The sequence below is a fragment of the Heterodontus francisci genome, unplaced genomic scaffold (genome assembly GCF_036365525.1).
Source record: "Heterodontus francisci isolate sHetFra1 unplaced genomic scaffold, sHetFra1.hap1 HAP1_SCAFFOLD_786, whole genome shotgun sequence".
NCBI classification, from domain to species: Eukaryota; Metazoa; Chordata; class Chondrichthyes; order Heterodontiformes; family Heterodontidae; genus Heterodontus; species Heterodontus francisci.
Window position 1 is genome coordinate 173,185 of NW_027142184.1, and position 24,015 is coordinate 197,199.

At 54.7% G+C, this 24,015-nt stretch overlaps 2 protein-coding genes across 3 annotated transcripts in view; both read left to right on the forward strand.

Moving 5' to 3' along the window:
* The first annotated feature begins 9,787 nt into the window (after nucleotides 1-9,787).
* The window catches only part of cmtr1 (cap methyltransferase 1), a 224,636-nt gene continuing 210,408 nt past the window's right edge, over nucleotides 9,788-24,015 (forward strand). For both annotated transcript variants that reach the window (XM_068028382.1, XM_068028383.1), the window contains exons 1-2: nucleotides 9,788-10,030; nucleotides 19,444-19,616. In XM_068028382.1, the coding sequence (XP_067884483.1) occupies nucleotides 9,898-10,030; nucleotides 19,444-19,616 (306 nt within the window). In that variant the 5' untranslated portion in view covers nucleotides 9,788-9,897. The remainder of the gene's footprint in view (nucleotides 10,031-19,443; nucleotides 19,617-24,015) is intronic.
* On the forward strand, nucleotides 19,641-23,995 carry LOC137366719 (elastin-like). Its single transcript, XM_068028384.1, has 4 exons — nucleotides 19,641-19,650; nucleotides 22,518-22,750; nucleotides 23,282-23,338; nucleotides 23,939-23,995. The coding sequence occupies exons 1-4, from the start codon at nucleotides 19,641-19,643 to the stop codon at nucleotides 23,993-23,995; spliced, it is 357 nt and encodes a 118-aa protein (XP_067884485.1).

Consider the following 24,015-nt stretch of genomic DNA (forward strand, 5'->3'; position numbering starts at 1 on the left):
CAACCTCCGCCTTTCTAATGAGAATAATCCTAATCTGCTCAACCTCTCTTCATAGCTAGCGCCCTCCATACCAGGCAACATCCTGGTGAACCTCCTCTGCACCCTCTCCAAAGCATCCACATCCTTTTGGTAATGTGGCGACAAGAACTGCACGCAGTATTCCAAATGTGGCCGAACCAAAGTCTTATACAACTGTAACATGACCTGCCAACCCTTGTACTCAATACCCCGTCCGATGAAGGAAAGCATGCCGTATGCCTTCTTGACCACTCTATTGACCTGCGTTGCCACCTTCAGGGAACAGTGGACCTGAACACCCAAATCTCTCTGGACATCAATTTTCCCCAGGACTTTTCCATTTATTGTATAGTTCACTCTTGAATTGGATCTTCCAAAATGCATCACCTCGCATTTACCCTGATTGAACTCCATCTGCCATTTCTCTGCCCAACTCTCCAATCTATCTATATTCTGCTGTATTCTCTGACAGTCCCCTTCACTATCTGCTACTCCACCAATCTTAGTGTCATCTGCAAACTTGCTAATCAGACCACCTATACTTTCCTCCAAATCATTAATGTATATCACAAACAACAGTGGTCCCAGCACGGATCCCTGTGGAACACCACTGGTCACACGTCTCCATTTTGAGAAACTCCCTTCCACTGCTACTCTCTGTCTCCTGTTGCCCAGCCAATTCTTTATCCATCTAGCTAGTACACCTTGGACCCCATGCAACTTCACTTTCTCCATCAGCCTACCATGGGGAACCTTATCAAACGCCTTACTGAAGTCCATCTACAGCCCTTCCCTCATCAATCAACTTTGTCACTTCCTCAAAGAATCACTGGAAAAAGAATCGGCTGTGTTATATCAATATGTTAAAACAATATCACCGAGAGGAGGATAAACAAGCACGGGTATCTCAGGTCGTAGAGACAGTGAAGGACGAAGGGATCATGAAGGATGAAGAGATAGTGAAGGATGAAGAGACAGTGAAGGACGAAGGGATAGTGAAGGATGAAGGGATAGTGAAGGATGAAGAGATAGTGAAGGATGAAGGGACAGTGAAGGACGAAGGGATAGTGAAGGATGAAGGGATGGTGAAGGATGAAGAGACAGTGAAGGACGAAGGGATAGTCAAGGATGAAGAGATAGTGAAGGATGAAGGGACAGTGAAGGACGAAGGGATAGTGAAGGATGAAGGGACGGTGAAGGATGAAGAGACAGTGAAGGACGAAGGGATAGTCAAGGATGAAGGGATAGTGAGGATGAGGCAGAGGAGGCCTAGACAATTCTCAGATTGAACCTCCTACTATCCGGTTAGCTAATACTGAATTATTAGTGAGGTTTGACACTATGCTTTCATATTTAGTTGCAGAACAATGAGAAGACCTAACAAGGCTACTCACAGCATTTAAAAGATTCTGTAGGGATAAGTCAGGATGTATAACCTTAGCCATTCATGATGTGGATGTAGGTGATCCATTCCTATAAAACAGCATCCTTATTGTTTAAGTCCAGAGAAACAGGCCCAGGTAAAAGCAGAAATCCAATACCTGCTGGAAAACCACCTAATAGAACACAGTCAAGGCAGCTGGAGTTCACCAGTAGTATTAATGCCTAAACCTGACAGTTCAACTAGATTCTGCATAGACTACAGAAAGGTTAATGCACTAATAAAGGCAGACTCCTACCCAATCCCTCGCTTGGAAGACTGTACTGACGGAGTGGGCAGTGCCACATTTCTTAAAAAGATACATTTGTTAAAGATATACTGGCAAGTTCCTTTAACACCCCGAGCTAAAGAAATATCGACTTTTGTCACACTGGATAGTCTTTTGCTGAATGATGCCATTTCAGCTAAAAATAACACCCCGGCAACCTTTTCAGAGACTACTAAACCAAGTGGTAGCTAGTGTTCCTAACTGTGTAGTTTACCTTGATGATGTGCTGGTATACAGTGAAACTAGGGAGGCCCACTTGAAACAACTAGAAGCTCTGTTTAAAAAATTACAATCGGCTGATTTAGTCATGAACCTTGCCAAAAGTGAATTCGCAAAAGTGAGAGTGACCTACCTCGGGCAAATAGTAGGCAACAGTACAAGCATTGGTGGAGTTTCCTACCCCTAAGACCAAATACAAATTTACCAGAAAAAACAACAGACCTGAGGATTGGGAGCAGTTTAGAATTCAGCAAAGGAGGACCAAGGGATTGATTAAGAAGAGGAAAATAGAGTACGAGAGCAAGCTTGCGGGGAGCATAAAAACTGACTGTAAAAGTTTCTATAGGGATGTGAAGAGAAAAATATTGGTGAAGACAAATGTAGGTTCCTTACAGTCAGAAACAGGGGAATTTATTATGGGGAATAAAGAAATGGCTGACCAACTAAATGCATACTTTGGTTCTATCTTCACAAAGGAGGACACAAATATCATAGCAGAAATGTTGGGGAACACAGGGTTTAGTGAGAGAGAGGAACTGAAGGAAATCAGTATTAGTAGAGAAATGGTGTTGGGGAAATTGATGGGATTGAAGACCGATAAATCCCCAGGGCCTGATGGTCTGCATCCCAGAGTACTTAAGGAAGTGGCCCCAGAAATAGTGGATGCATTGGTGGTCATCTTCCAAGATTCTATAGACTCTGGAACAGTTCCTACAGAATGGAACCCCATTATTTAAAAAGAGAGGTAGAGAGAAAACAGGGAATTATAGACCAGTCACCCTGACGTCGGTAGTGGGGAAAATTCTAGAGTCCATTATTAAAGATTTTATAGCAGAGCACTTGGAGAACAGTGGTAGAATCAGACAGAGTCAGCATGGATTTACGAAAGGAAAATCATGCTTGACAAATTTACTAGAATTCTTTGAGGATGTAACTAGTAGAGTTGATGAGGGGGAGCCAGTGGATGTGGTTTATTTGGACTTTCAGAATCACAGAATAATACAGTGCAGAAGAGGCCCTTCGGCCCATCGAGTCTGCACTGATGTATTAAAACACCTGACTTGTCGACCTAATCCCATTTGCCAGCGCTTGGCCCATAGCCTTGAATGTTATGACGTGCCAAGTGCTCATCCAGGTACTTTTTAAAGGATGTGAGGCAACCTGCCTCTACCACCCTCCCAGGCAGGGCATTCCAGACCGTCACCACCCTCTGGGTAAAAAAGTTCTTCCTCAAATCCCCCTTAAACCTCCTGCCCCTCACCTTAAACTTGTGTCCCCTCATAACTGACCCTTCAACTAAGGGGAACAGCTGCTCCCTATCCACCCTGTCCATGCCCCTCATAATCTTGTACACCTCGATCAGGTCACCCCTCAGTCTTCTCTGCTCCAGTGAAAACAACCCAAGCCTATCCAACCTCTCTTCACAGCTTAAATGTTCCATCCCAGGTAATATCCTGGTGAATCGCCTCTGTACCCCCTCCAATGCAATCACATCCTTCCTATAATGTGGCGACCAGAATTGCACACAGTACTCCAGCTGTGGCCTTACCAAAGTTCTATACAACTCCAACATGATCTCCCTGCTTTTGTAATCTATGCCTCGATTGATAAAGCCAAGTGTCCCATATGCCTTTTTCACCACCCTATTAACCTGCCCTTCTGCCTTCAGAGATCTATGGACAAACACACCAAGGTCCCTTTGTTCCTCAGAACTTCCCAGTGTCAGGCCATTCATTGAATACTTCCGTCTCACATTACTCCTTCCAAAGTGTATCACCTCACACTTTTCAGCGTTAAATTCCATCTGCCACTTTTCTGCCCATTTGACCATCCCGTCAATATCTTCTTGTAACCCAAGACACTCCACCTCACTGTTAACCACTCGGCCAATCTTTGTGTCATCCGCGAACTTACTGATCCTACCCCCCACATAGTCATCTATGTCGTTTATATAAATGACAAACAATAGGGGACCCAGCACAGATCCCTGTGGTACACCACTGGACACTGGCTTCTAGTCACTAAAACAGCCGTCTGTCATCACTCTCTCTCCTACAGCTAAGCCAATTTTGAATCCACTTTATCAAGTTACCTTGTATCCCATGTGCATTTGCTTTCTTGATAAGTCTCCCATGTGGGACCTTGTCAAAGGCTTTGCTGAAATCCATGTAAACTACATCAACTGCACTACCCTCATCTACACACCTGGTCACATGCTCAAAAAATTCAATCAAATTTGTAAGGCATGACCTCCCTCGGACAAAGCCATGCTGACTATTCCTAAGAAGGCTTTCGAAAAGTCCCACATAAGATATTAGCGTGTAAAATTAAAGCGCACGGGATTGGGGGTTGTGTATTGCGATGGATAGAAAATTGGTTGGCAGACAGGAAACAAAGAGTAGGAATAAATGGGTCATTTTCCAAATGGCAGGCAGTGACTCGTGGGGTAAGGTAAGTTATTTTGGCGGGGAGAGGGCAATTAATAAATTGTTTAGTCATTGCAGCCCTTTAAAAATGGTGCCAGTGCCTGCGCAGTGGCACCGGACACCGTCGCTGGGGACTGAGTGCCCGCCCCCTCCACATCATCGAGGGGGGCAATCTGCCATGGACGTGGAAATGAGCCGCCGTGTATAATATTGCGGCAGCTCCGCAGAGTAAAACCTGTGCGTGCGGCCCATCATTTTCAAAGCTTGCTGCCGAGATTTGGTGCATGTTCAAAGGGTGTTTCCCCTTGTGGGAGAGATGAGAACTAGGGGGCACAGTTTCAAAATAAGGGGTCTCCCATTTCAGATGGAGTTGAGGAGAAATGTTTTATCTCAGAGGGTGGTGAGTCTGTAGAACTCTCTTCCCTGGAGAGTGGTGGAGGCTGGGTCATTCAATGTTTTTAAGGCAGAGGTAGACCGATTCTTGGCAACCAAGGGAGTCAAAGGATATCAGGGGTAGGCAGGAAAGTGGAGTTCACAGAATCACTGAATTGTTGCAGTGCAGAAGGAGGCCATTTGGCCCATCGTGTTTGCACTGGTTCTCTGAGCAACTCCCTCAGTTCCAACCCCCTGTCTTCTCTCCATAACCCTGCACATTATTCCTTAACATATAACTGTCTAATTCCCATTTGAATGATTCAATTGAACCTGCCTCCACCACGTTCTCAGGCAGCTCATTCCAGACCTTAACCACTCGCTGTGTGAAAAAGTTTTTCCTCATGTCACTTTTGCTTCTCTTACCGATTACTTTAAATTTGTGCCCTCTCGTTCTCGATCCTTTTACGAGTGGGAACAGTTACTCTCTCTATCTACTCTGTCCAGACCCCTCCTGATTTTGAATCCCTCTATCAAATCACCTCTCAGCCTTCTCTTCTCCAAGTAAAACAGTCCTAACTTCTCTGATCTATCTTCATAACTGAAATTCCTCATCCCTGGAAACATTCTCCTGAATCTTTTCTGTACTCTCTCCAATGCCCTCACGTCTTTCCTCAAGTGCGGTGCCCAGATCTGGACGCAATACTCCAGCTGAGGCTGAACTAGTGTCTTATACAAGTTCAACATAACTTCCTTGCTCTTGTACTCTATGCCCCTATTTATAAAGCCCAGGATACTGTATGCTTTATTAACCACTCTCAACCTGTCCTGTCACCTTCAAAGACTAATACACATATACACCCGGGTCCCTCTGCTCCTGCACCCCCTTTAGAATTGTACCCTTTATTCTATATTGTCTTTCCATGTTCTTCATGTCAAAATGAATCACTTCACATTTCTCTGCATTGAACTTCATCTGCCACCTGTCTGCCCATTCCACCAACTTGTCTATGTTCTTTTGAAGTTCGAAAAGTTGTGTCCACAAACAGATCAACCATGATCTTATAGAATGGCCAAGCAGGCTCGCGGGGCCAAATAGCGTACTCCTGCTCCTAGTTTGTATGTTCGGACATCAATATGGTAAAGCAGTATCACAGCCAGGAAGGGGACAAACAAGCACTGGTCACTCAGGTAGTTAGGAAAGAGGCAGACAAAATTTACAGTGAGGACAAGTTCGAGGGAGGCCTGGAGGATTCCAGATTCAAACCCACTACCATCTGGTTAGTTAATACCAAAATGTTAGGGAAATTAGACACCATACTCTCCTATTTAAACACAGAGCAGAGAGGAGTGCTAACAAGACTGCTAACAGTGTTTAAAGAGATCTGCAGGGACAAACCAGGATGCAGAATCCTAACCCTACACAATGTGGATGTAGCAGAGACCCCTCCCATAAAGCAAAATCTCTTTGGCCAGTTCGGGAAGGAATTCAGTATCTACTGGAGCCCAAGTTGATTGAGCTCAGTCAGCGCAACTGGAGTTCCCCAGTTGTGTTGGTGCCCAAACCCAATGGGTCAACAAGGCTCTGCATTGATTACAGGAAGGTTAATGCAGTGACCAGATCTGACTCATTCCCAATTCCCCACCTGGAGGACCGTAACGATAGAATAGGAAACGTCACCTATATAACAAAACAGACTTGTTAAAAGGGTATTGGCAGGTTCCCTTAACCACCTGAGCTAAAGGGATTTTGGCTTTTGTCACCCCAGATGGCTTATTCTAGTGCCGGGTGATGCCCTTTGGATTGAGCGAGTCACCTTCCAAAGGCTGATGAACCAGGTACTGGCTGGTCTGCCCAACTGTGTAGTGTACCTGGATGATCTGTTCGTGTACAGTGACACCTGGGGGGGGGGGGGGGGAGAGGGGGAGGGGGGGACCACCTAGACCAGTTAGAAGCCCTCTTCTGATGGTTACAGTCAGCTGGCCTAGTGGTAAAGAGCGAGTTTGCTGAGGCTCAAGTAACCTACCCAGGGCATATTGTGGGTCAAGGGCGGGTCCTGCCCAGAGCAGGTACAGCCTCTGATAGATTTTCCCCTCCCATGACCAAATGGGAAATACTGCAATTTTTGGAATGTATGGGTTTTACTGCAAGTTTTTCCCAAACCTCAGCACTATAGTCGCCCCACTGCCAGACTTAGGACAGAAAAGAGCGAAGTTAGTGTGGTCAGGGAGGTGCCAAACAAGCCGGTGCAGGCAGCTCCAAACTTTAACAAACCATTGAAAATGGCTGTGCATGCTCATGACCTTGGGGTAGATGCTGTTCCTGCTCCAAGATGATGAATTCGGAATTGAGAAACCAGTTGGGTATTTCTCCAAGAAATTAAACAAACATCAAGAGAGATACTCTACTGTGGAGAGGGAAACTCTGGGACTGTTACTGGCTTTCAAGCACTTTGAAGTATATGTCCAAAATGGATATAGAGAGACCATAGCTTTTATCGACCACAATCCTTTGACATTTGTGGAGAACTTCAAAACACAGCCTGCCAGGCTATTTTGATTGAGCCTACTTTTGAAACCTTACCATCTAAAGGTTACCCACATTGCAAGGAAAAACAATGAGATCGCAGATGCTTTATCCAGAGTCTAACTCAGCACAGAAACATCCCATATGAAAACTAGACCAGAGTGTAGCTATGGTAGTGTGAGATTGAGAAGTGAGTGTTTGAGGATAAATTTATGTGTACAGTTTCTTTTTTTAAATTCACAACTTTATACTGAAATGCTCCTTTTGTCGTATTTCATTTTGCGTGGTGTGGAGGTGTCATGAAAATGTGCTTTGTCGAATGATGATTTTTTAATCCATTGGTTGTCAACCTGAATATTAAACTGATGGAGATAAACCATTCAAACCTTGCAAGCTTCGAACTCTGTCTGCTGGCCATAAGCACTGAAGCATTTTGCCTGCTGCAGAGTGTCGTGTTCAGTGGTTTGATTGATATGTGTTTGATTGTGTTAGTTTGCTTACCAATCGATGCTCAATGTGCCTGCCGGGGGAGTTATTGAGACAATTTCGAGAATGTTCCAGAAAGGACAGAGCTCCCACTCTGAAAGGAAAACTGCCACGTCACCAATTACCAAAGAACCACCAAATCCACGTCCACCTCTTCAGACCAGCGAATTCAGCCTGAAGCCAGCTGAGTCACCAACCTCCACAGACTGCAAACTCCTTTTATTTGTCTGAACTCGAATTCGACCAAATTACTCTTCCCCACTCTAACCTATTTGTGTGTGTGTGTGGAAGTTGGAGCATATTTTATTATTTTTACTGAGATTAGTTTAAGTACACTAAAGTTAACCTTTTTTTGGTAAACTGGAGAAAACCTGTCTAATTGTCTCTTATTATGATCATGGCTTGGAAACAAATAAACACTCACTGAATTGGCAAGTATATCCAGTTCAAAAAGAAATAAACCTGTTGTGGTCAAACAAGGAAAGGGAAAAGAGAGAATCCCTTTGAGCCCCTGATCGGAACACCATTCTCTCAGTCTAATATTACCACCATGCTGTCAAATAGGATGCACACAGGGGTGGGGCTTGGGTCAGGGGGTGGGACTGGAGGCAGTGGGTGGGGCCGGAGGGGCGGGGTCTGGGGAGGGGGCGGGACTGGGGAAAGAGCAGGGAGACTGGGACAGGGGGTGGGGCCTGAGGAAGGGGCAGGGCCTGGGGAGGGTGGGGCTGGGGGGCAGGGGGTGTGGCCGGAGGGGGCGGGGCCTGGGAAGGGGGCGGGGCATGGGACAGAGGGCGGGGCCGGGGAAAGAGGACGGTTCCTGGGGGAAAGGGCGGGACCTGGGCAGGGGTGGGGCCGGGAAAAGGAGGAGGTGCTTGGGACAGCTGAAAGACCATTTGCACGGGGGCGGGGCCTGGACAGGAGGCGGGGCCTGGGGAGAGGTCAGGGCCTGGGGAAGGAGGAGGTGCTTGGGACAGCTGGAATGCCTTTGAACAGGGGGCGGGGTCTGGGCTGGTGGAGGGTCGGGGGCGGGGTCTGGGCTGGTGGAGGGTCAGGGGGCGGGGTCTGGGCTGGTAGAGGGTCAGGGGGCGGGGTCTGGGCTGGTGGAGGGTCAGGGGGCGGGGTCTGGGCTGGTGGAGGGTCAGGGGGCGGGGTCTGGGCTGGTGGAGGGGCAGGGGGCGGGGTCTGGGCTGGTGGAGGGTCGGGGGCGGGGTCTGGGCTGGTGGAGGGTCAGGGGGCGGGGTCTGGGCTGGTGGAGGGTCAGGGGGCGGGGTCTGGGCTGCTGGAGGGTCAGGGGGCGGGGTCTGGGCTGGTGGAGGGTCAGGGGGCGGGGTCTGGGCTGGTGGAGGGTCAGGGGGCGGGGTTTGGGATGGTGGAGGTCAGGGGGCGGGGTCTGGGTTGGTGGAGGGTCAGGGGGCGGGGTCTGGGCTGGTGGAGGGTCAGGGGGCGGGGTCTGGGCTGGTGGAGGGTCAGGGGGCGGGGTCTGGGCTGGTGGAGGGTCAGGGGCGGGGTCTGGGCTGGTGGAGGGTCAGGGGGCGGGGTCTGGGCTGGTGGAGGGTCAGGGGGCGGGGTCTGGGCTGGTGGAGGGTCAGGGGGCGGGGTCTGGGCTGGTGGAGGGGCAGGGGGCGGGGTCTGGGCTGGTGGAGGGTCAGGGGGCGGGGTCTGGGCTGCTGGAGGGTCAGGGGGCGGGGTCTGGGTTGGTGGAGGGTCAGGGGGCGGGGTCTGGGCTGGTGGAGGGTCAGGGGGCGGGGTCTGGGCTGGTGGAGGGTCAGGGGGCGGGGTCTGGGCTGGTGGAGGGTCAGGGGGCGGGGTCTGGGCTGGTGGAGGGTCAGGGGGCGGGGTCTGGGCTGGTGGAGGGTCAGGGGGCGGGGTCTGGGCTGGTGGAGGGTCAGGGGGCGGGGTCTGGGCTGGTGGAGGGTCAGGGGGCGGGGTCTGGGCTGGTGGAGGGTCAGGGGGCGGGGTCTGGGTGGGGGCGGGGCTTCGCTCCTCCTCCTCGCTGATTGGTTACCGACTCCCAGATGCGGGCGCATGCGCGTTGGAGAGAGCGCGACGCGACCCGCGGGACTTGAGGTCGAAATCGAGATCCGAGGCTTGAGGCCTAGCGGGAGCCCGGGCCGTCCCCAACACAGAGAGCGGCCTCAGGATGAAGCGCCGGTATCCGGAGCCTGGGCCGGACCAAGGGCCTGCCACCAGCCGCAGGAGAATAGAGGAGCTCGGACTGAACCTCAGCTCCACTTCGGACGAGGAGCCGCCGGATGGAGGAGCCCGGGCCCGGGGTAAGAGAGGAGGCGGGAGGAATCAGAGTGTGTATTCGGCAGAGGAGGAGGCCACTTGGCCCATCGTGTCTGTGCTGGCCCAGAAACAATCCACTATTCCAGCCCTGCAGGTGACAGCTCTGGACTTCCTGCCTCAACTACCCTTTCAGGCAGTGAGTTCCAGACCATCACCACCCTCTGGGTGAAAAGGTTTTTCCTCATCTCCCTCTAATCATTCTATCAATCACTTTAAATCTCTGCTCCCTCGTCACTGACCTCTCTGCTAAGGTGAATTGACCCTTCACCTCCACTCTATCCAGGCCCCTCACAATTTTATACATTTCAATCAGATCTCCCCTCAGCCTTCTCTGTTCCAAGGAGAACAACCCCAGCCTATCCAATCTTTCCTCATAGCTGCTCTTTTCCAGTCCTGGCAACATCCTCGTAAATCTCCTCTGTACCCTCGATAGTGCAATTACATCCTTTCTGTAATGAGGTGACCAGAACTGCACACAGTACTCAAGTTGTGGCCTAACCAATGAGTTATTCAGTTCCAGCATAACCTCCCTGCTCTTGTATTCTATACCTCGGTTAATAAAGGAAAGGATTCCATCTGCCTTCTTAACCACCTTATCGACCTGTCCTGCTACCTTCAGGGATCTGTGGACATTCACTCCAAGGTCCCTCACTTCCTAATAACAAAAGCAAAATACTGCAGGTGCTGGAAATCTGAAATAAAAACAATAAACGCTGGAAATACTCAGCAGGTCTGGCAGCATCTGTGGAGAGAGAAGCAGAGTTAACGTTTCAGGTCAGTGACCCTTCATCAGAACTGGCAAAGGTTAGAAATGTAATAGGTCTGAAGCAATAAACTGGGGCTGGGGCAAAAGAGAACACAAGGGACAGAGGGTCACAGACAATAACTGACCAGAAGGTCATGGAGCAAAGGAAAAGGTATGTTAATGGTGTACTGAAAGGCAAAGCGTTAGGGCAGAGAGGGTGTTAAATGACGGAATAATGAACAGCCCTGGCCCAAAGCACAAGCGTGAAAAAGAGCAGTCGGCAGGCTCATGGTGGTAAAAATGAACGATGAAGCAATGCAAAATAAATTAAAAATAAAAACTAATGCTCAATTAAAAAAGGGGTGGCCCATCATGCTCTGAAATTATTGAACTCAATGTTCAGTCCGGCAGGCTGTAGTGTGCCTAATCGGTAGATGAGATGCTGTTCCTCGAGCTTGCGTTGATGTTCACTGGAACACTGCAGCAATCCCAGGACAGAGATGTGAGCATGAGAGCAGGGGGGAGTGTTGAAATGGAAAGAAACCAGAAGCTCAGGATTACGTTTTCAGACTGAGCGGAGGTATTCCGCAAAGCGGTCACCCTTTATGCGTTCACTTCCTCACTTCCTCTACACCCTTTCCATATTTTCCCATTAATCGTATATTCCTTTGCCTTGTTTGACTTCTCCAAATGCATCACCTCCAGGTTGAATTCCATTTGCCACTTTTCTGCCCATCTGACCAGACCATCAATATCTTCCTGCAGCCTACAGCTATCCTCCTCGCTATCTACCACACAGAGAATATTTGTGTCGTCTGCAAACTTGTTGATCATGCCCCCTACATTTACGTCCAAATCGTAAATATACACCACAAAAACAGGGGACCCAGTACTGAGCCCTGCGGAACACCACTGGAAACAGCCCTCCAGTCGCTAAAACACCCGTCAACAATTACCCTTTGTTTCCTAACACTGAGCCAATTTTGTATCCACCTTGCTGCATTTCCCTGGATCCCATGGGAATTTTTTTTAACCAGTCTGCCTTGTGGGACCTTGTCAAAACCTTGCTAAAATCCATGTAGACCACATCAACTGCACTACCCTCATCTATCTTCCTCGTTACTTCAAAAAATTCAATCAAGTTGGTCAAACAAGATCTTCCCTTAACAAATCCATGCTGACTATCCTTGATTAACCTCTGCCTTTCTAAGTAACGGTTTATCTTGTCTCTCAGAATAGATTCCAATAATTTCCCCACTACTGAGGTTAGACTGACTGGCCTGTAATTATTCAGTCTATCCTTCGCTCGCTTTTTAAACAGAGATACAACGTTAGCAATTCTCCAATCCTCCGGCACCACACCTGTATCCAGTGAGGACTGGAAAATGATGGTCAGACCTTCTGCTATTTCCTCTCTTGCTTCTTTTAACAGCCTGGGGTACATTTCATCCAGCCCTGGTGATTGATCAACTTTCTCTCCCGATGTTTATCATATCCAATACTTCGCACTTCCTCCTTAACTATAATATCTGCATTGGTCCCCTCTTCTGTGAAGACAGACGCAAAGCATTCATGAAGAACTCAACCAACATCTTCTGCTCCTACACATAGGCTACCTTTTTGGTCTTTTATGGGCCCTACTCTCTCCTTAGTTATCCTCTTACTCTTAATGTATTGATAAAACATCTTTGGGTTCACCTTGATTTTGCTTGCCAATATTCTTTCATGCCCTCTCTTTGCTTTCCTATTTTCCTTTTTGATTTCACCCCTCCACTTTCTATACTCCTCTCGGCTTTCTGTAGTATTGAGTTCTCGGTGTCGGACATAAGCTTTCCTTTTCTGCCTTATCTTACCCTGCAGGCTCCTTGACATCCATGGGGCTCTAGATTTGGCCGCCTCACCCTTTTTCTTTGTGGGAACGTGTTTACTCTGAACCCATTGAATCTCCCCTTTGAATGCCTCCCACTGCTCTGACAATGATTTACCTTCAAGTAACTGTTTCCCGTCCACTTTCACTAAATCACTCCTCAGTTTAGTAAAATTGGCCTTGCCCCAATTGAGAACTCTAACTCCTGTTCCATAGTTATGTTAAAACTGACTGATTTATGATCACTATCACCAAAATGCACTCCCACTGCCATTCCTTCCACCTGCCCATCTTCATTTCCTAAAACTAAGTTTAAAACTGCTCCCTCTCTTGTTGGACTTGCTACATACTGGGGAAAAAAGTTCCCCTGAATGAACCTCAAGAATTCTGTTCCCTCAATTCCTTTCACACTAAAACTATCCCAGTTAATATTGGGGTAATTAAAATCCCCGACTATTTGGGGTAGAATTTGTTAAGTGTGTCCAGGATAGTTTTCTGAAGCAGTATGTGGATGGCCCTACTAGAGAAGGGGCTACACTCGACCTCCTCTTCGGAAATGAGGATGGGCAGGTGGTTGATGTGTCAGTGGGGGAGCACTTTGGGACCAGTGACCATAACTCTATTAGTTTCAAGATAGTTATGGAAAAGGATAGGACTGGTCCTCAAGTTGAAGTCATAAATTGGAGGAAGGCTAATTTCGATGGCATCAGACAGGAACTCTCAAAAGTTGAATGGGAGAGGTGTTTACAGGTAAAGGGACGTCTGGCAAGTGGGAGGCTTTTAAAAGTGAGATAGGAAGAGTTCAGGTCCGGCATGTTCCTGTTAGATGGAAGGGCAAGGCTGGCAAGTTTAGGGAACCTTGGTTGATGAGAGATATTGAGGGTCTGGTCAGGACAAAGAAGGAGGCATATGTCAGGTACAGGCAGCTGGGATCGAGTGAGTCCCTCGAGGAGTATAGGGGATGGAGGACTACACTTAAGGAAATTAGGAGGGCGAAAAGGGGCCATGAGATTTCCCTGACAGATAAGATAAAGGAGAATCCTAAAAGATTCTATAAGTATATTAAGAGTAAAAGGATAGCTAGGGAGAGAGTAGGTCCCCTTAAGGATCAGTGTGGTAATCTATGTGTGGAGCCACAGGAAATGGGAGAGGTCTTAAATGAATATTTCTCGTCTGTATTTACTGTGGAGAAGGTCATGGAAGCGAGTGAGTTCAAGGGAGCAAACACCGATATTCTGGAGCATATCAACATAACAAAGGAGGAGGTGTTGGAGGTTTTGAAGCGCATTAAGGTGGATAAATCCCCAGGCCCTGACCAGCTGTATCCTAGGATGCTCTGGGAAGCAAGGGAGGAGATTGCTGGGGCCATGGCAGAGATTTTTGTATCATCATTAGCCACGGGTGAGGTACCGGAAGACTGGAGGATAGCTAATGCTGTGCCTTTATTTAAGAAGGGCAGCAGGGATAAGCCAGGGAACTACAGGCCAGTGAGCCTTACATCAGTGGTGGGAAAGTTATTGGAAGGGATTCTGAGAGACAGGATTTATATGCATCTGGAAAGACATGGTCTGATTAGGGATAGTCAGCATGGCTTTGTGCGTGGGAAATCATGTCTCACGAATTTGAGTTTTTCGAGGAGGTGACCAAGAGGATTGATGAGGGCAGGGCGATGGACGTTGTCTACATGGACTTTAGCAAGGCCTTTGACAAGGTCCCGCATGGTAGGCTGGTCCAGAATGTTCGAAAACATTGGATCCAGGGTGAGCTAGCAAATTGGATACAAAATTGGTTTTGTGATAGGAGGCAGAGGGTGGTAGTGGAGGGTTGTTTTTCTGATTGGAGGCCGGTGACCAGTGGTGTGCCGCAGGGATCGGTGGTGGGCCCTCTGTTGTTTGTCATAGATGTTAATGACTTGGATGTGAATGTAAGGGGCATGATTAGTAAGTTTGCAGATGACACCAAAATTGGTGGTATAGTGGACAGTGAAGAAGGTTGTCTAAGGTTACAACAGGATATAGATCAACTGAGAAAGTGGGCAAGGGATTGGCAAATGGAATTTAACGCAGACAAGTGTGAAGTGATGCATTTTGGGAAGTTAAACCAGGGCAGGACATATACAGTGAATGGCAGGGCCCTGGGGAGTGTTGTTGAGCAGAGAGACCTTGGGGTGCAAGTACATAGTTTCCTGAAAGTGGCAACACAGGTAGACAGGGTGGTGAAGAAGGCGGATGGCATGCTTGCCTTCATCGGCTGAGGCATTGAGTACAAGAGTTGGGACGTCATGTTACAGTTGTACAGAATGTTGGTTAGGCCGCATTTGAAGTACTGTGTGCAGTTCTGGTCGCCGCACTACAGGAAAGATGTGATTAAGCTAGAGAGGGTGCAGAAAAGATTCACAAGGATGTTGCCTGGTTTGGAGGGCTTGAGTTATAAAGAGAGATTGGATAGGCTGGGTCTGTTTTCCCTGGAGTGAAGGAGGCTGAGAGGGGACATGATAGAGGTATATAAAATTATGAGAGGCATAGATAGGGTAGATAACCAGAGTCTGTTTCCCATGGTAGGGGTGACTAAAACTAGAGGGCATAGATTTAAGATGAGAGGGAGGAGGTTTAAAGGGGATCAAAGGGGTACATTTTTCACACAAAGAATAGTGGGTATCTGGAATGAGCTGCCTGAGGAGGTGGTGGAGGCAGGAACAGTAGCGACATTTAAGAGGCATCTGGACAGGTACGTGACTGAGCAAGGCATAGAGGGATATGGAATTAATGCAGGTAGGTGGGATTAGTATAGATAGGAATTATGGTCGACATGGACACGATGGGCCGAAGGGACTGTTTCTATGCTGTACGACCCTCTGACTCTATGACTCCGGCATCACACCTGTATCCAATGAGGACTGGAAATTGATGGTCAGACCCTCTGCTATTTCCTCTCTTGCTTCTTTTAACAGCCTAGGATAAATTTAATCTGGCCCTGGTGATTTATCAACTTTCAAGGATGCTAATCTCATTAATACTTCCCCTCTCCCTATGTTTATCACATCCAATGCTTCACATTCTTTCTCCTTAAATACAATATCTGCATCATCCCCCTCTTTTGTGAAGACAGACACAAAGTATTCATTAAGAACCATACCAATATCTTCCACTACTACACATAAGTTACCTTTTTGGTCTTTTATGGGGCTTACTCTCTCCTTAGTTATCCTCTTACACTTCCTTTCCTTTCCTTTTTGGCCTCCTTGTCTCGAGACGATGGGTAAGCACCTGGAGGTGGTCAGTGGTTTGTGGAGCAGCGCCTGGAGTGGCTATAAAGGCCAATTCTAGAGTGACAGCCTCTTCCACAGGCGCTGCAGGTAAAGTTGGTTGTTAGGGGCTGTTACACAGTTGGTCTCCCCTTCCACTGCTGTCTCTTTTCATACCAACTGCTAGGTATCTTCGACGCGCCTCCCTTCTGCCCCGCCTTGATAGCTGCCCGCCAGCTCTGTCGATCACTGGCAACTGGCTCCCACGACTTGTGGTCAATGTCGCAAGACTTCATGTTGCGTTTGCCAACAGTCTTTAAAGTGGAGACATGGACGGCCGGTGGGTCTGATACCAGTGACGAGCTCGCTGTACAGTACGTCCTTGGTGATCCTGCCATCTTCCATGCGGCTCACATGGCCAAGCCATCTCAAGCGTCGCTGACTCAGTAGTGTGTATATGCTGGGGATGTTGGCCGCCTCGAGAACTTCTGCATTGGAGATACGGTCCTGCCACCTGATGCCAAGGATTCTCCGGAGGCAGCGAAGATGGAATGAATTGAGACGTCGCTCTTGGCTGACATACGTTGTCCAGGCCTCGCTGCCATAGAGCAAGATATTGAGGGCACAGGCTTGAAACACTCAGACTGATGTGTTCTGCGTCAGTGAGCCATTTTCCCACACTCTCTTTGCCAGTCTGGACAGCCAAGTACTCTTAATGTGTTGATAAAACATCTTTGGGTTCACCTTGATTTTGCTTGCCAATATTCTTTCATGCCCTCTCTTTGTTTTCCTAATTTCCTTTTTGATTTCACCCCTCCACTTTCTATACTCCTCTCGGCTTTCTGTAGTATTGAGTTCTCGGTGTCGGACATAAGCTTTCCTTTTCTGCCTTATCTTACCCTGTAGGTTCCTTGACATCCATGAGGCTCTAGATTTGGCCTTCTCACTCTTTTTCTTTGTGGGAACATGTTTACTCTGAACCCATTGAATCTCCCCTTTGAATGCCTCCCACTGTTCTGACACTGATTTACCTTCAAGTAGCTGTTTCCAGTCCACTTTCACTAAAATTGGCCTTGCCCCAATTGAAAACTCTAACTCCTGTTCTATCTCTGTCCTTTTCCATAATTATGTTAAAACTGACTGAATTATGATCACTATCACCAAAATGCTCTCCCACAGCCACTCCTTCCACCTGCCCATCTTCATTTCCTAAAACTAAGTCTAAAACTTTTTAGACTTCCTACGTACTGGGAAAAAAAGTTCTCCTGAATGTACCTCAAGAATTCTGCTCCCTCAATTCAAGGGGTGAGAGGAGGGTGAAGGGTGGGGGGGGGGAGGGAGAGGAGGAGGTTGGGTGGGAGGGAGAGGCAGCGGGGGAGGTGGTGGTGGAGGGGGGGGAGAAGGGGCCGTGGGAGGGAGTGTGGGGGAGGGAATGGGAGAAAGTGGAGGCGGAGGGTGAGGGCGCTGAAGGGAGCGGCAGAGGGAGATGCGGGGCGAGATAGGAGACGGAGGAAAGGGATGGAGAGGAGGCGAGGGGGGGAGGGGTGAGGGAGAGGAGGCGGAGGGGGCAGGTGGGGGAGAAAGAGGGGGAGGGGAGGTGCAGGGAGGAAGAGTGACTGGAGGGAGGGGGAGGGAGAGAGTGGATGCAGAAGGGGGGGGGAAGAGGAGCAGGGGCAGGCGGAGAGAAGGAGAGGAGGTGGCGGGGGGGAGAGAGAGGGACAAGAGGCGGAGTGAGGAAGAGGGGAGGTGGTGGTGGAGGGAGGGGAGGGAGAGGAGGTGGAGGGGGGGTGAGGGAGAGGAAGTGGAGGGGGGGTGAGGGAGAGGAAGTGGGGAGGGAGCACAGCGGTGGGAGAGGAGGCGGGGACGGAGGCAGCAGAGTGGTGGGAGAGGGAGGGGAGAGGAGCTGGAGTGGGATAGGAGGCGGAGGGAGGGAGAGGAGGCGTAAGGAAGAGTGTGGGAGCGGAGGTGGGGAGGAGAGGGAGAGGAGTCGGGGGGTGGGTGGGAGAGGAGGGGAGGAGGAGGGAGGGAGGTGGAGAGGAGTATGCGGAGTCAGGGAGGGAGGTGGAGAGGAGTGGGCGGCCTTGGGTGGTGGAGAGGAGTGGGTGGCCGAGGGAGGTGGTGATGGAGAGGGAAGAGGAGGGGAGGAGGGGTGAGGGAATAAGAAGAGGCGGAATGGATAGGGAGAGGGGGAGGAGGAAGTGGAGGGGGGAGTGAGTGGAGGAGGAGGAGAGGGTGAGGGACAGAGGGAGGAGGCGGGGAATGCGGAGGGGCAGAGAGAAGAGTAAGTGGGGAGAGGGAGAGGTGTGGGGGAGGGGGAAGAGGCGGGGAAGAGGAGTGGGGGGGCACTGGAGGAGGAAGAGAAGGGGAGGGGGAGGGAGAGGAGGAGGTGGGGAGAGGGGGAGGTGTGGGGGAGGGGGAAGAGGCGGGGAAGAGGAGAGGGGTGGGCACTGGAGGAGGAAGAGAAGGGGAGGGGGGAGGGAGAGGAGGTGGTGGGGGAGTGAGGGGGAGGAGAGGGGGAGGGACTGTAGGGGGGAGGGAGAGGAGGAGGCGGGGGAAGGGCAGGGGCGGAGGGGCGGGTGCAGGGGGACGGGCAGGGGGCAGAGGGGAGGGGTGGGGTGGAGCAGGAGGGGACAGAGAAGGGGAGGGGATGGGGTGGAGGGAGAGGAGGAGGGTGAGGGACTGGGGGATGGCGGGAAGGGAGAGAGGGAGAGGGGGAGAGAGAGAGGGTGGTGGAAGGAGAGGGTGAGAGAAAATGACTGGGAGTGGCCTAGTGAGGGATTACCTTTTATTTTATGGGATGTGGATGTCGCTGGGAAGGTCAATGATTGCCCATCCTTCATTGTTATTGAACTGAGTGGTTTTCTCGGCCATTTCAGAGGGTAGTTCAGAGTCAACCACATTATTGTGGGTCTGGAGTCACATGTAGGCCAGACCGGGTTCGGACGGCAGATTTCCTCTGGAGTCACATGTAGGCCAGACCGGGTTCGGACGGCAGATTTCCTTCCCTAAAGTGAACCAGATGGGTTTTTACAATTGATGATAATATCATGGCAGCGTTACTGAGACAAGCTTTTAATCCCAGATTTTAATGAATTGATTGAATTTATTAATTTTTAAAATTCCACCAGATGTCATGGTTGGATTTGAACCCGTGTCCTCGGGATTAGCCTGGAGGAACACGCGGGGCTCCGCTGAGGGATGAACGGCCGGGTCCAATACGCAGTCAGCAAAAAATACCCGGATCTAGTGACCGACACCCGGGCCCGGCGCCCGGCCAGTGACCGACACCCGGGCGCGGCGCCCGGCCAGTGACCGACACCCTGTGTCCAGGGCCTGGCGAGGGACGGACATGGCACCATGTCCTGGTCAGAAATGAACACTGCAAGTTAATTTAAAATGTGTGATAGAATCTGAAAAAGCAAAGTATTTATCAACCCTCTGTATCTTTCTGTTTCTCTCCCTCTTGCTCACCCTCTATATCATCCCCGTACCCTCCACCTCTCCTCCTTCTCCCCGCCACCCTCTTCCCCCCCCTCCTCAGTGAGGGCCAGTAGTGATGATGAGGACAGTGAGAGTGAGGAGAGCAGACCGGTGTTTGGTGACATGCGGGGATACTCTGTGCCGTCACTGCAGGGTGATTCCTCTGGTGATCTGCAGGTGGACACACTCTCCAGCAAATACTCCATGTACAACAGCGTCTCCCAGAAGCTGATGGTATGTTTAGAGAGCCTGGGTGGGATGGGGCTGGGTGGGTCTGGGCGGAGCGGGGAGGGGTTGGTCTAGGCGGGGAGGAGTCAGTCTGGGCGGGGGCGGGGAGGGGCCGGGTCGGGCGGGGAGGGGTCGGTCAGGGCAGGGCCGGGCGGGGTCGGTCCGGGCGGGGCGGGGTCGGTCTGGGAGAGGAGGGGCCGGTCCGGGTGGGGCGGGGTCTGGTCGGTCGGAACGGGCGGGGCGGGGTCGGTCTGGGCGGGGCGGGGCAGGGCTGTTCCGGGCGGGGAGGGGCCGGTCCGGGAGGGGCGGGGAAGGGCCATTACGGGCGGGGAGGGGCCGGTCCGGGAGGCTGGGCGGGGAGGGGCCGGTCCGGGCGGGGTCGGGTCGGTCCGGGCGGGGAGGGGCTGGATGGGGCGGGGCCGGTCCGGGCGGGGTCGGGTCTGTCCGGGCGGGGAGGGGCCGGATGGGGAGGGGCTGGTCCGGGTGGGGAGGGGCCGGTCCGGGTAGGGGTCCATCCGGGTGGGGCGGGGAGGGGTCGGTCCGGGCGGGGCAGGGCCAGTCTGGGCAGGGAGGGGCCGGTCTGGGGAGGGGAGGGGTCGGTCTGGGCGGGGTTGGGGAGGGGTCAGTCCGGGGAGGGGTCGGTCGGTCCGGACCGGGGACTGTCCGGGGAGGGGTCGGTCCGGTCCGGGGTGGGGTCGGTCCGGTGTCAGTGCGGTCCGGGGAGGGGTCGGTGCTGTACGGTCCTGGGTCTGTCCGGTCCTGGGTCTGTCCGGTCCGGGGTCGGTGAGGTCCGGGGAGGGGTCGGTGCGGGGAGGGGAGGGGTCCGTCCGGGGAGGGGAAGGGTCCTTCTGGCGAGGGGAGGGGTCGGTCTGGTCCAGGGTGGGGTCGGTCCGGGCGGGGTCGGTCCGGGCCGGGGAGGGGTGGGTCCAGGTTGGGGTCGGTCCGGGGCGTGGAGGGGTGGGTCCGGTCCGGGGAGGGGTGGGTCCGGTCCGGGGAGGGGTGGCTCCGGTCCGGGGAGGGGTGGCTCCGGGGCGGGGAGGGGTGGGTCCGGTCCGGGGAGGGGTCGCTCCGGGCCGGGGAGGGGTGGGTCCGGGTTGAGGTCGGTCCGGTCCGGGGAGGGGTGGGTCCGGGGCGGGGAGGGGTGGGTCCGGTCCGGGGAGGGGTCGCTCCGGGCCGGGGAGGGGTGGGTCCGGGTTGAGGTCGGTCCGGTCCGGGGAGGGGTGGGTCCGGGGCGGGGAGGGGTGGGTCCGGGGAGGGGTGGGTCCGGTCCGGTCCGGGGTGGGTCCGGGGCGGTGGGGGGTGGGTCCGGTCCGGGGAGGGTTGCGTTCGGTCCGGGGAGGGTTGGGACCGGTCTGGGCAGGGGTGGGTCCGGGGAATGGTCGGTCCGGGGTGGGGTCAGTCCGGTCCGGGGAGGGGTCGGTCCGAGTCGGGGAAGGGTCGCTCCGGTCCGGGGAGGGGTGGGTCCGGTCCGGGGAGGGGTGGGTCCGGTCCGGGGAGGGTTGGGTCCGAGTCGGGGAGGGGTCGCTCCGGGGCGGGGAGGGGTGGGTCCGGTCCGGGGAGGGTTGGGTCCTGTCCGTTGTCGGTGCGGTCCGCGGAGTGGTGGGTCCGGTCCGGGGAGGGTTGGGTCCGGTCCGGGGAGGGGTCGGTCCGAGTAATGGTCGGTCCGGGGCGGGGAGGGGTCGCTCCGAGGCGGGGAGGGGTCGCTCCGAGGCGGGGAGGGGTGGGTCCGGTCCGGGGAGGGGTGGGTCCGGTCCGGGGTGGGGTGGGTCCGGTCCGGGGTGGGGTGGGTCCGGTCCGGGGTGGGTCCGGTCCGGGGAGGGGTGGCTCCGGGGCGGGGAGAGGTGGCTCCGGGGCGGGGAGGGGTGGCTCCGGGGCGGGGAGGATTGGGTCCGGTCCGGGGAGGGGTGGGTCCGGTCCGGGGTGGGGTGGGTCCGGTCCGGGGTGGGTCCGGTCCGGTGAGAGGTGGCTCCGGGGCGGGGAGGGGTGGCTCCGGGGCGGGGAGGATTGGGTCCGGTCCGGGGAGGGGTGGGTCCGGGGCGGGGAGGTGTCGCTCCGGGGCGGGGAGGATTGGGTCCGGTCCGGGGAGGGTTGGGTCCTGTCCGTTGTCGGTGCGGTCCGCGGAGTGGTGGGTCCGGTCCGGGGAGGGTTGGGTCCGGTCCGGGGCGGGGTCGGTCCGAGTAATGGTCGGTCCGGGGCGGGGAGGGGTCGCTCCGAGGCGGGGAGGGGTGGGTCCGGTCCGGGGAGGGGTGGGTCCGGTCCGGGGTGGGGTGGGTCCGGTCCGGGGTGGGTCCGGTCCGGTGAGAGGTGGCTCCGGGGCGGGGAGGGGTGGCTCCGGGGCGGGGAGGATTGGGTCCGGTCCGGGGAGGGTTGGGTCCTGTCCGTTGTCGGTGCGGTCCGCGGAGTGGTGGGTCCGGTCCGGGGAGGGTTGGGTCCGGTCCGGGGCGGGGTCGGTCCGAGTAATGGTCGGTCCGGGGCGGGGAGGGGTCGCTCCGAGGCGGGGAGGGGTGGGTCCGGTCCGGGGAGGGGTGGGTCCGGTCCGGGGTGGGGTGGGTCCGGTCCGGGGTGGGTCCGGTCCGGTGAGAGGTGGCTCCGGGGCGGGGAGGGGTGGCTCCGGGGCGGGGAGGATTGGGTCCGGTCCGGGGAGGGGTGGGTCCGGGGCGGGGAGGTGTCGCTCCGGGGCGGGGAGGATTGGGTCCGGTCCGGGGAGGGTTGCGTCGGGTCCGGGGAGGGTTGCGTCGGGTCCGGGGAGGGTTGCGTCGGGTCCGGGGAGGTTTGCGTCGGGTCCGGGGAGGGTTGGGTCCGGTCCGGGGAGGGGTGGGTCCAGGGAATGGTCGGTCCGGGGAGGGGTCGGTCCGTTCCGGGGTGGGGTCGGTCCGGTCCGGGGTGGGGTCGGTCCGGTCCGGAGAGGGTTGGGTCCGGTCCGGGGAGGGTTGGGTCCGGTCCGGGGAGGGTTGGGTCCGGTCCGGGGAGGGGTGGGTCCGGGGCGGGGAGGGGTCGCTCCGGTCCGGGGAGGGTTGGGTCCGGTCCGGGGAGGGTTGGGTCCGGTCCGGGGAGGGTTGGGTCCGGTCCGGGGAGGGTTGGGTCCGGTCCGGGGAGGGTTGGGTCCGGTCCGGGGAGGGTTGGGTCCGGTCCTGGGAGGGGTGGGTCCGGGGAGGGGTGGGTCCGGTCCGGGGAGGGTTGGGTCCGGTCCGGGGAGGGTTGGGTCCGGTCCGGGGAGGGTTGGGTCCGGTCCTGGGAGGGGTGGGTCCGGGGAGGGGTGGGTCCGGGGAGGGGTGGGTCCGGTCCGGGGAGGGTTGGGTCCGGTCCGGGGAGGGGTGGGTCCGGGGAATGGTCGGTCCGGGGCGGGGAGGGGTCGCTCCGGGGCAGGGATGGGTCGCTCCGGGGCGGGGATGGGTCGCTCCGGGGCGGGGAGGGGTGGGTCCGGTCCGGGGAGGGGTGGGTCCGGTCCGGGGAGGGGTGGGTCCGGTCCGGGGAGGGGTGGGTCCGGTCAGGGGAGGGTTGGGTCCGGTCCGGGGAGGGTTGAGTCCGGTCCGGGGAGGGTTGGGTCCGGTCCGGTCCGGGGAGGGGTGGGTCCGGGGAGGGGTGGGTCCGGTCCGGGGAGGGGTGGGTCCGGGGCGGGGAGGGGTGGGTCCGGGGCGGGGAGGGGTGGGTCCGGTCCGGGGAGGGGTGGGTCCGGTCCGGGGAGGGTTGGGTCCGGTCCGGGGAGGGTCCGGTCCGGTCCGGGGAGGGTCGGGTCCGGTCCGGGGAGGGTCGGGTCGGGTCCGGGGAGGGGTGGGTCCGGGGAGGGGTGGGTCCGGTCCGGGGGGGGTTGGGTCCTTTCAGGGGAGGGTTGAGTCCGGTCCGGGGAGGGTTGAGTCCGGTCCGGGGAGGGTCCGGTCCGGGGAGGGTCGGGTCCGGTCCGGGGAGGGTCGGGTCCGGTCCGGGGAGGGTCGGGTCCGGTCCGGGGAGGGGTGGGTCCGGTCCGGGGAGGGGTGGGTCCGGGGCGGGGAGGGTCGGGTCCGGTCCGGGGAGGGTCGGGTCCGGTCCGGGGAGGGGTGGGTCCGGGGAGGGGTGGGTCCGGTCCTGGGAGGGGTGGGTCCGGGGCGGGGAGGGGTGGGTCCGGTCCGGGGAGGGGTGGGTCCGGGGAGGGGTAGGTCCGGTCTGGAACTGGTGGGGGAATGGGGAGGTCTCCCCAGGGTTGGGACACAGGCCCCTGGGTCTCTAACCTAGTAATATGCCCCCTCTATCTGCGAGTTGCTGTTTGAGCTGCGAGTAATAAGCTGAGGCACACTGGGTGTGAGAGGCAGGTGCATTTATCTGAGGAACTTTTATCCGTGGGATCTGTGCAGAGCCAGTGCGATATCCCTGAGCCAGACTTGCTGTGCTTGGTGACTGGCTGTGACTAACGTTGTGTCCTCTATTCCCA